The 12,170-nt window shown below is 42.7% G+C and overlaps 1 protein-coding gene across 2 annotated transcripts in view; it reads right to left on the bottom strand.

The window, feature by feature from the left end:
- The window catches only part of cnksr1 (connector enhancer of kinase suppressor of Ras 1), a 30,900-nt gene that overhangs the window by 15,213 nt on the left and 3,517 nt on the right, over window positions 1-12,170 (bottom strand). Inside the window, exons 3-6 of one of the 2 annotated variants that reach the window (XM_071528110.1) lie at window positions 10,950-11,152; window positions 10,405-10,489; window positions 905-946; window positions 461-580 (exon numbers count right to left, since the gene is read on the bottom strand). In XM_071528110.1, the coding sequence (XP_071384211.1) occupies window positions 461-580; window positions 905-946; window positions 10,405-10,489; window positions 10,950-11,152 (450 nt within the window). Of the gene's footprint in view, window positions 1-460; window positions 581-904; window positions 950-10,404; window positions 10,490-10,949; window positions 11,153-12,170 lie in introns of both variants that reach the window. The other variant, XM_071528109.1, reaches the window with a different exon arrangement.

Consider the following 12,170-nt stretch of genomic DNA (forward strand, 5'->3'; position numbering starts at 1 on the left):
GAACAGACACCCATTTGTCCCGGAGACTCCCATATGAGAAGACTGTTGTTATTGTTGATTTAGCATTGAATTGTATAACTGTCTATACTGTACATGGGGAGACATTAGTGGGCGAGAGTGAAACCTATGATTGGAACACAAATTCTTATACATTCTCTAATTGGGATAAGTTCTAGTGAATTAAATGACAGTGAAATTAAACTATTCTTGATTTTGCCTCTAAGCCTTCTATGTAGTATAGTGAAATTTTCATATAGGATGTTACAATCCTTCACATGTGTGCTGTATACAGTACAGTTATTAAAGTGATAGGATTGTACATGTGCTAAATACAATTTGGGCATTGCACCTGCTCTGATGTCTGATAACAACAGGACATCTCATGGGTCTGACAATAGGAGGACTCAATGAAAGCAACAACGATGACTGGTCAGAATGAAGAGCAAGAAGGCTGGATTACCAGGTGATCAGCAGGTGACGCAGGCACAAGATCGACACTCTCCAGCTGAGCAGTATGGGTAAGAAGCGCTTCGGGGCTGGAGTTCAGGATCTCATCGCACACCGCCACCACCTTACGGCACTAGAGGGCAAAACACACCAGGATTACACACAGAATTATATCTATATTACATTCTGTCTTTGACAAAACCAGTGGAAAAACATTTGAATTTACTTGTAGGACTAATCGGTATAGTCCCTGAATAGAAAATAACATCCCAGTTAAACACATTCTAGCATTAGGATACTAGGAATATATCCCTAATATAATTATAATAGTACTTGTATGTACACTGTAAGGGCTAGGTGAAAACACATGAACAGGTGAACAAAAGCACAGAGAAGGAAAATGCCTAGAAGCAGCAAGTAAAGGAGAAGGCACGGCATGAAACACTGATACACTTACTATAGAGATGATGTCCTTTTCTTTCTCATAGACAGTGGACTCCTGCTGGATGAGCCAAACAACATGAGATGAGTGTCAGAAGCACAACCAAACAGCACACAGGGCAGAAAGACAAAACGACACCATAATGCTACTATTGATTTGTGGAAATGGGACATGCTGACACAAAAATCATCATGTCCTATTTCCTCTTCACAGTGGGCAGTGAAAGGTCACAGGTATCCAGAGGGTGGAGAGGCATTACTCCCTCTCAGTTACTTATTTGACTTATTTGATTCTGTCCTCTTTACGGAAACAAAAAAAACCCCCATAAAATTCTCCAACATTAGCAGGAGAGCTAGTGAGCAAACGTTCTTACAGCGTGTAACGTCCACTTAATCCAATGATTCACAGTAATCCCCAAGCTTCACACATGCGTACACACTTAACATATGCATGTACACACGCGCACACACACACACACACACACACACACACACACACAAACACAAGGAGGAGGGGAGTCAGTGGTCAAAGTCACTTAATGTGGTTGAGACAACGTACTGGAACTAAACTGCTAAGTCCCGGGTTTCTAGGGGGAAGGTGTTGATATGGGACACATCCTAGAAGGCAGGGGGAGGCTTTGTCCCATTACCCTAGAAATGCTTCCTCCTTTCCTTCACTACCGCCTTTCATAATACTGTAGGAAACGAAATAAGCTGCTTCATTATCTCCTTTGTAGCAGCTTTGCCAGAGAAAACATGAGTATCCTTTCAAAGTATTTTCACATGCCACGCCCTCGACCACATACAAGCCGCTCCGTCCAATTTTAAGATGACATCAGCAACAATATTGACCAAGATTATTTGCTTGCAAGAATATCACATGCTAATACTGATCACTGGCTCACAGATTATTGGCTAAGAGCTTTGATTGTTAAATTTCTAGGACGCATCTTTACTTTGGCTATATTTAAAATATTTATCTATTATTTACAATATTTATGTAGGCTAGCCTGTAAGATTTCAGACAAGGCTTAGTCACAGTATGCTGTTTAATATAGTCTTTGTCATAGTGCAATAAAACAATAGGCTCTTGTACTTCAAACAGGCTGGGCATGATTAAGCCCTGTGATTGGCTATAGGACTGGAGGTTGATGATAGGGCCAATTCATCTGTAATCGACTCAGACTTTTATGTCGACAGAAGGAAACAACTGTCCGGATTCTCTTCACTCTCCTCCCTTCCTTTCCTCGCCTCCTCCGAGTTACGAGTAGTAGTGAAGGCGAACGGGACACACCCGGAGTATACTGAGCCATCAGAGCGATGGGGGGGGGGCGGTGAATGAAGGAGGAAGACAAGAGAATAAATGAGAGGGAGGGAGGGAGGGAGGGGCGAGGGAGGAGAGGTTAGATGAGTTACAGAAGGAGGGACTGAAAGATTATAAGAGGAAACTAATCCCTGTGAAATCTAACAAGGGAACTGCACTGAACACTGTTGGATTTCTGGGCTAATTAAAGGCTATGACACTGGGCTATGGGAGGGGCAGGAGGGGAGAGATTGTGTCATGAATGGTGGCCAGTTCAACTTGTCTGCATGCCTGAATGTGTGAGTGTGTGTGTGTGTGTGTGTGTGTGTGTGTGTTCTTCCCTATGTGTGTGTGTATGTGTGTCTGGTGCTCTTGCACTCCTGTTTTTGTATGTGTATGCATGAGAGAGACAGATCCTGCAAATACCTTGATTTATACCAAAACACACTGCAAACTGTTGTGTGTATAAGCAACTAAAGATATCCTGATCTCCATCTTGGTCCCTACTTGAGCTAAAGTAGTCTTGGCACGGCTCACTGGTTGCATGCAAGAGTGATTAATCATTACACTGAAGCTGTAACCCTTTACACAGCAATCTGCTACCATGAAAACATACTAATGGTGCATAGACCAGACCTGTGTTAAAGTATCTGAAAATAGCTTTTAGGGTTTGTTTTAGCCTCCTAGGATTAGAGGCTTAGAGGCATAGAGACCCATCAGGTATTTCCTTGGACAGAAAAGGAGATATTCGCTAAGAATTACTTGGAAATACTATATGAAACAGGTCTGGTACAACTAAGAATAAGAATAAGGAAATGAATAGGCACACTCTTTTTTTGCTTGACCCTCTACAGGGAGATCAAAGTGCAGGGTCAGTGACAGTATTGTCCCCCTGGAGCTGGTAGGGATTCAGTGTCTTGTGTCTTGCTCAAGGACACTTCAGCAGGATGGGTGATTGCTCAAACAAGGGCTTGAACCTGGGCCGTCTGGTTGAAGGACAGTCTCTCTAATCGCTCAGTCAGATCCATGTTATACAGTAAGTGCGATCTAGTAGTGGCACCTCAGCTGAGGTTCAAATCTAGCTTCCAACACCTACTACACACCATCCCTTCTGCCTCCAGCACTAGTAACACCTCCTTCTTTCCAGCATCTCACTCTTGCTTTTTAGACAAGAGCAAAAAAATACAGCGTATCCAAACCAGGGCTTTCTGTTGTATTTAGAGCCACGTCACAGTAAAGGGGGCTTCCCCACAGCAATACAGCCTAGTTCTGCATTTTCTTCTAGTTATGCCAACTCCTTTAGAGCCCACACGACAGGAAATGACACATGTGTGTGTGTCAGGTGGGTGACAGGTACACTTCTGCCCTGAAACCACAGTCATGTCACGAGGATGTGGAGAGCACAAACCCACACTTCTCACTGCTGCTTCCTCAACAAGGATGACCAGAACCTCCGCTGTGCCTCAGACGGTTCTGGCCTCCACGTCATCCATTAATTCCTGATAATGGACACCTCGAAGGGCATTATCCCGCTTATACCATGGTCACTTGCCAAAGAAAAAAAAAGTAGGACCATTAATTTATATTTTCATGCGTTTTGTAATCAAAATCTAAAGTTTTTCACAAGCCATAACTCAGTTTCCCTGGTAACACCTGAGGGTTTGACTAATACCGGGAACAATCATTACCATCCCATAAGGTTCTAATGCAATGGAAACGTTGTTCTCTACTCCAGTAAATAGGACGAACCTTAGATACGACTTGGCAACGGGAGATATTTCTAGTCCGCTCAGCTCATAGAACCCTTTGGCTCTGCTATGAGCCAGAAAGCTAACGTTATGCTAGCAAGATTCAAAGTCAATAACATTGCGTACGGTTGACAAACAGTAAATATAATTTGACAGTATCATAGAATGAAGAATTATTTTTGGAGGATCAGCCATCCCAGCCACTAGAGATAAGCTGTATTCCCTTCTCTGTCTATTGATAATTTGACAGTATGTTTAACAACAAGTCTAGCTAACTATCCAGCCATGTCATTGTCCCCAAATCAATATCAAGATTTTCACCAACATACAAATTGTAAACGGAGGCTTTGACTGCGTCCCTGTTGCTATGGTTACTCATTTTAGATACAGGCTGATACTACATAGCCAGCGCATTAATTTAGAACGGTGAACAGACAGTTTCACTGGAACTACTTAGTTGGTGTCCATTATCAGGAATTAATGGACACCCTGCAGCCAATCAGAATCGAGTATTCACCCAGACCATGGTGTAAACACAGATAATCACTTTCTGTAACTTCACAAACTCATTACTCTTTATGGGCTATTTCGGCATCAAAACACAATTACAGATGTATGAAACAAAAATACATGCTGTACTACACATTAACAAAACTGCTGCTACCCTTCCGCATCAATACACATTCAGAAGTAGGCTACATACACAATTACAAAGTTATATTCATACACAAGCACAAGCACACACACACACACACGCACAGATGTGCGTGCTGTGGAGCAGATGATGCCTTCACAGTAGTTAAATGGGACTGCCATGTGACAACACAGTGTTTCACTTTTGAGGAAGAGTCACATGAGGACAGGACAAGGAGAGGAGAGGAGAGGAGAGGAGAGGAGAGGAGAGGAGAGGACAGATAAGAGACCAGGCCAGGAGCTGTGGGACAGGCATGTTCAGCCCCCATCAGCCTCAGCAAGCTCATGCTCCACTTCGACGCCTTTCTATTCATTTCATTAAGATATTAGCTAAAACACTTAAGTCGGCAACAACTGCCACTGTTTTTGAGGGAGCCAAGAACCCTCAGGTTCTGAAACACAAGATTTGATAATTGTCTCTTGTAAACAGTGCAGTTACTGTTGAGATTTTCCTTTTTTGAGTCCCAGGTTGCATTCAACATCCACATTGACCATCTTTACACTACATTACATTATGGCTACCTTACTGGTTCATCAATACAAATTCAAAAAGTAAATCTGCCATCTTTTGAGTTGAATGACGACAGATTTGTTAACTGGAGATGATCAATGATGTCATCACTATTGTTATCTGTTAACTGTTGTAAATCTTAAACACAGTGTTATGTCGCATTGTGTTGTGTTGCATTGCATTGCGTTATGTTGCATGGCGTTATGTTGCATGGCATTATGTTGCATGGCGTTATGTTGCATGGCGTTATGTTGCATGGCGTTACGTTGCATTGCGTTGTGTTGCTTTGCGTTGTGTTGCTTTGCGTTTTGTTGCGTTGCATTCCGTTGCATTGGGTAGCATGGTGTGTGGCATGATCTGGTGGTAAGCTAACTTTACAGCAGTGTTCTGTGCCTGAAAGCTGTTCTCTCTATAGTTGTCTAGGAAACAAACACAAGCTGTTAGGTGGGTGGAACATGAAGAAAAATAGCACATACGCAGAGTTGCACAGGCATTCATGAATTCTTTTCTTTCTGTTGTTTATATGAATAAGGCATGATCGTAGTGTTATTATATCCATATAATATTACTTTTTTTTTTTTGGCATTTTATGCTTTATTTGAGAGAGAGACAGGAAGGTATGGGAGAGAGAGCAAGGGGAAGACATGCAGCAAAGGACCTTGGGTCGGATTCGCCCTACTCAGTGAGCCACCAGGGCGCCCCTAATATTACTTTTACATCATTGTTGCATTATCAAGAATATGTAAGTTGCCTCAATATGCAACACACAATATAGTAAAAATAAGATCAACAGCCTGATGTTGCAAGTCAAGCCTCGTCATGTTCTGCCCCAATGTGCCTGTTTGTTTACATACTTGGACCAGGATGTTTCTTTTAGCCAGCAGGTCACACACTTGCTATAAAAAGACCGGGAGACATACCTATCTCTTTACACCTGCTCCTCATCTTTCAAAATCTCACTACCCCTTCCCCTCTCCACCTCCTCTTCTTCCTGCCTTGACCTTTCCCACTGCTCTTCCACTTTCTTCTCCTGTCTTCTCTGCTTCACACTGTGCTAACTGCTAGTCAATAGGTTATGGCTTTTGTTAATGTGTAGCACTCCTTTTCAAGTACAGTCTTCTCCTGACACACATGCACACACACACAGATACATGCATATGCACACACACACACACCGCTGCATGAGGGAGCAACAGAAAGACTTGACATTCTCTCCTGACTATATTCAAGCGTCTCTTGTCATTTCCTCCATCCTGCACTTTGAAGAAGTAATAGCTGCAGACACAGCAAGACACAGCATTTTTTTTTCTGTATTTCTGTGCTCTCTTATCACATTGTCACTGTCAGATGAAAACCTTCCATCTCCAAAATGTCAACTTTCAGGAAGAAAAACAGCCTTGCTTTTAGCTTGACCAGCATCCATTTGGAGTTTATCCGATGGGTTTTGAAAAGCATAAACCCAAAAGGGGTCACAGAATTGTTTCAAATTAAGTTAAAACATGAAAATCACCAAAATTTGAGTAGTGAGGTTTTCACCCAACAGCGAAGATATGCTTTGTGTGTGTGTGTGTGTGTGTGTGTGTGTGTGTGTGTTTTTGAATCATGTCGTGCTGTTAAACCATGCAAAGATCATCGCTTATCATTCACAAACACACACATACACACACTCACAAAACCTCAGACACCTATCCACAGTTAGCTTTAGCCTGACAACCAACAAAAGCAAAGCTTCCCTTTCTAGTGTCCAAAGTAGCATTTGCAGTTTAAATCACATACCTTAGTGGGACGCCTCCAAACTCATTCTTACTTTCATATCCAGATTCACAGTTCACAGAGCCCCCTATCTCTCTCACTCTGTCTGTGTGTCTCTCTTGGACTTTGCTTGCTGTGACTCTGCTGGTTCAAAGCGGACTGAACTTGTGCTTAAAGCTACCGTGAAAGTCAGACTGACAACTCCAGTGTGAGATCCCAACAACACCAGCTGACTACTGACCTCCATCGCCCTCGGGGTGTGAGAGAAAACCACACACACACACACACACGCACACAAACAGGAAATAAAAGTCCTTTCTTCGGCATGAGTAACCCCGGGAGATGTGGTCTAGCTACTGTGGAACCAGTTCTCCAGAAACAGACGTCATGATGAAGCTGTAGCCCCCAACAGGATGACTAGCAGAGTGTTAAAACAACCTCACAGGGGAAATGAGACTACCTTCAGCTAGCCAGGGGCCACCTTAATGAGAGCATGCAGCCATATCTGAGCACACACACATGGAGTGTCTGCATGTGTGTGTCGGGCTGGGTGACATGGACAAAATTAATATTAAAAAATTCTAAGAAATGATCTTGATATATAATGATATCTGCCAGCATAAATCACGTGTTAAATAATCAAATTGTTGTGCACATTGAACTACATGGTGTTACATAGTAGTATGATAAAACTTTGTGAGAGATTTTAATTTGCTTTTAATCATTACTTTAGACAACAGAATTGTGTATCACAACAACTTGATATCATTATTTCATCACAAAATTATTATGTTCAAAGATGATAACCAATAATATTGAATTATTGGCCAACCCTGCGTGTGTATATGTGTGTTTGTGGGTGTGTGGTGTATGTGTGCATGCGTCAGCAGTAGCGCATGATTCTGTATAAACGCTACTGATGTGAACGCTACGGTATAAGGACACACACATGAGCTTACGCACTGTGCCTCAGTTGTATATTGTTAGACGTGTGTGTGTGAATGAGTGTGTTCTTCCAGATAGCCTGTGCCTGCTGGCTGATAATGCCATGCTGACAGCTGGATGGACGGAGGTCCAACCCACCTGATGAGGATCCCCATTTTCTCTTGTCCATTAAACAGGTGTGAGGGTTGCCTTATATAAGCACTGTTTCAGCTCAACCAGTGTCCGAAATTAACTTTTTGGCCCACCTGCCAAGGGCTACTGCACTAAAACTGTACAAAAACATTACCGGCCAAGACATTTTTTAACAGGCAAAAAAATTATATTTATGTTCTATAGAAATATGTCACCCTACCCATTTTCAATGCTATGTTGTGTATGGAATCAGTTACTATAAATTTGCTCACTCACTTATGAAGTTTGGAATTCATCATGAAGTGCAACAAAGGTTGAGAACATGCAAAGACAACTGAGGTATTCAATTGTTTCTGTCTCAAAAAGTTACCAGCCAGTGTGGCAGGTGGCCCTTACTGATTTATCCGCCAACGATAAATTTCACCGAACCCTCAGCTCAACACTCACTGAATGCTCTCTGCACAAAACAAATCCTACAAGGACAATAACCACGGCTCAAAATAGTGTGAAACACATACACACACAAGCACACACACACCGAGTCCAAAAAACAGGAACTGGGTAAACAATAGCCAGTAATTACTAAACGCTGATCAACCTCCGAGAAGGTCCAGCGTCAAAACACTCCTCTCTCCGACGCAGTGATGAAGCTTCAGCTCGCTAATCACTGCTCAGTCTGGCCTCCCTCTCTACGGGACAGCCAGTGACTGAAAACAAATCTGAATCACTTCATAGAGCCGCGGTGAAAACATCAACATCCTATCAGAGTCATTGTTCCTCCACAAGCTCCATCACACTCTTATATCCATACTTCCTTCCTTCCCCTCTGGCCCTCCAAGCTGCAAGTCCATAAGAATAATGTTACTGTGACTGTAGGCGACCGCTAACCTTATTTCTCACACTAAAGTACAGTAGACTTGTTCATATTATCTAACTCATGTGAACGGCTGAGCATGTGAAATTGCATCTGGCTCAGACTAACCGGAGGTGATTAGTCTAGACCTGCAGCGATGCTCTAATTACCTCCAATATTATTATCAACGATAACATATAGATATCAAAGAGTATTTTAATTGATGTCAACACTCTCCTGCAAAGGATATGCAACTGTAGGATGTAGATCATTAACTAACATGCAAAAAACACTAGAGTCCCCCTTAAGCAGTCAGGCAAAGTGAAACAGAGGTTAAGTAGCAAAAGAAACATCACCTTGTGGGGAATTATCCAATCAAAGAGGTGAGTGCTGTAGCTGTCGTGCCAGGCAAGTGTCCAGAGCTGGCTATAGAGGGCTATATATAAACACCTCTCTAAATACTGAGTGTCCTCCCTCACTCCCACAGCCTCTCCACACCTCTCACTATCTCTGTCTCTCGCTGTAATTATCTCTAATTCTCTGGCTATCTCTGTCACCGTATCTCTCTTCCCTGTCTCTCTTGTCTTCTTCCCCCCCTGCCTTTCTGTCTGTCTGTGTGGCTAATTAATCTGTCACTATAATGTCAGCATAATGTAGTTTCAGACTTAGTGGACTCTTTCCTCTCTCTCTCTCTCTCTCTCTCTCTCTCTCTCTCTGTCTCTCGCTGTCCGCTGTGTGTTCAGCCACTCACACTCTCCTAGGAGTCAAAAGTCATGTAAGAGTTCCAGTGTAACCAGCAGTCCGTCTCTCTAAATCTCCTCCCTCTCTCTCCCTCCCTTCCCCTCTCTGCCCTCCCCCCTAGGCGCTGTAACGTATCCAGGCCTGTCCCTGTTACTTATGAACAGTTCTCTCCCACCTAACATTCACCCTACTACAAATACTCATTCCCCTCCCATTTCTTCCCAGGAGCATTTCATAGAGCCATAAAAGAGGAACCAGAATACCCAGAACACTCCTCTCTGGCAATCAGTTGGACCTACGCTTCTTCAAGGTACAACCACCTCAAAAATATGCCAGGAATGTTAAGATAAAGAATGCATTACCCAAGGAGGAGCTGAGGAACAGGGAGTGTGTTTGTGGCTCTGTTTTGCTAGCTGCATTTTAGGGGTTGATTAAAAAACAACAACAGTTGATCAAATAACAGGTTGCGGTTCCTCTTTTGAAATTTACTACACTACCACTATACGAGCATGCGTCGCTCATGTTTGTTCCTCTTAAGATAAAAACACATCAAATGTTTGACATGGAGAGAAATGCGCAAGACTATTCTGACTACCCTTTTTTTACTAGAAAGCAGATATCCACAACAGCTGTTCAAATTTTGCACCAAAGAGAGACATTATATATACATCTTTCATTGTGGAAGGCCACTGTCACTGTTGTTTGACTGGATTAATGAAAAGACTGATAAAGACTCAGATGAAAACAACAGGTGGACAGAGTTGTATGATTCAGGTTATAACAGTATAAGCCACTTGAGTGTTTTATGCATTGATGACAAACTCATGAATAGACCAACCTTGTGTATAATTGCTCCCAGCTCCCGACAGTAGCCGATTATGCTCTTGCTGGCGGTGTATCCACTGAGCTGGAAAAACTGATACCTGGATAGACATGGATTATACTGCATGAGAGACTGGATGCAAGCAAGTACAACGGTTTCATTTTGCACTGGTAATTAGGAGGACAAAAGACAAAAATGTTGCTACAGAGTCACACAAAGAGAGAATGAAAGAGAGCAGACAAAGACAGTCACGGGCTTTTAAAGAGTAGATAGGTATCAGTATTTTTAACGAGGGACAACAAATAAACACAGCATGCCAGTGTGTACACTAAAACACTCACAATGAAGGCTACACCTCTAAATGATTTCAACATACAGGCATTCTCTTTAAATAAATGATCTTACAGCCTTTTAATGCTGTAAACATGGCTGTAATTTTGCACCAACAAAAACCTAAAAGATGCAGTACAGAACATTTTCTAAAAATAATGTCACTGCTGAATAAAATAGGAATTTGAGTGCCGCATACGTAACGATTAGATAACTCCCTCTTTACAAACCTGTTGAGCAGAGAGAAGAGTCCTTTGGCGGAGGTGATGAGCTCCACCACCACCTGCAGCACGTCGACCGGCAGCCTGGTGGCGCTCTGCCCGTCGTAGGTGTTGATGCGCCAGCGGCCCTGGATGCCCATCTGGAGGGTGTGAGCGACGGCACGCAGCTTCTCTGTCAGGCCACGCAGGTTCTCGCCGCCCATACCGTACGTCTGGAGTGCGCACACACACACACACACACACATACACACACACATGCAGACAGAATGGGTTAAAGGAAATCCCCCCCTCATATACTCCTACATTGTTATATATAATCAGTCTGTGATGTTCAATACATTCCAGGAGTTATTTTGTGATGAAGTGTTGTAATTAACGTTTTTTGTTGTACCCACTTTCCTTCAACCTGTCTCGTCTATTTCTACTTCAGGTCGTGATTTCCTACATTTCCCACAATGCCTTTGGACAGCACCCAGAGAATGTGCCTGCAGTTGTTGCGTTTCAGCGTTGAGTTTTACACAGAGGTGGAGAGACCCATAGCGATAGTGATAGCAGGAGGGATTGCATAAGTAGAGTAAAAGAGCCAGTTTTTCTAGTTGAGAAAAAGTGAAAGTCACGCCTCTTACGCAAAACACAACGTGCCTTGTGGCTGCATTGCATTCTGGTCTATTGTTGATGTTTTAGATAGCTGAAAGATGTTCTGCTATTAAACTCCATATAAACATCTGGAGGTGTCGTCTATGTTTGGCCTTTTATCCATGGAAATAAGAAAATGACACCACTAAACAACAAAATTTTTCAAGCTACATTGCCAACAGCTGTTTTTAACAGTCCTAAACAAAGATATACTTATTTTCTTGTCATGATCTATGATGACAATATGAATAGGCTACTATCAGTGCTGGCCCATCAAACAGTAGTGAGTGCTAAAATAAATGCTCAAATAACATAAAAGCCCCTTCTCAGGACTACAGAGAGACAAAAGAGTTTCTCGTGTCTCTTTCATGAGCCTGTCATCACACTTCTCTGCTGAGTCGAGTGAGACGTGACCCTTCACAGACACTGCAGAGGGAGCAACTTGTTGTCCTGACCCACTCATCACTGGTCAAGAGGCTTGGTCTGTTCGCGGCTGGTTGTTACACATCAACCAGACTGAACAATCGTCCGTCAACAAGTGGTCATGAATTTTTCATGGACGTTTCAACAATGTGGGTGTTAATTAAGTGACCA

This window comes from Centroberyx affinis, unplaced genomic scaffold (genome assembly GCF_046629955.1).
Source record: "Centroberyx affinis isolate AG114_WGS23_722 - 3 ecotype Tasmania unplaced genomic scaffold, CSIRO-AGI_Caff_v1 ptg001619l_1, whole genome shotgun sequence".
Classification (NCBI taxonomy): Eukaryota; Metazoa; Chordata; class Actinopteri; order Beryciformes; family Berycidae; genus Centroberyx; species Centroberyx affinis.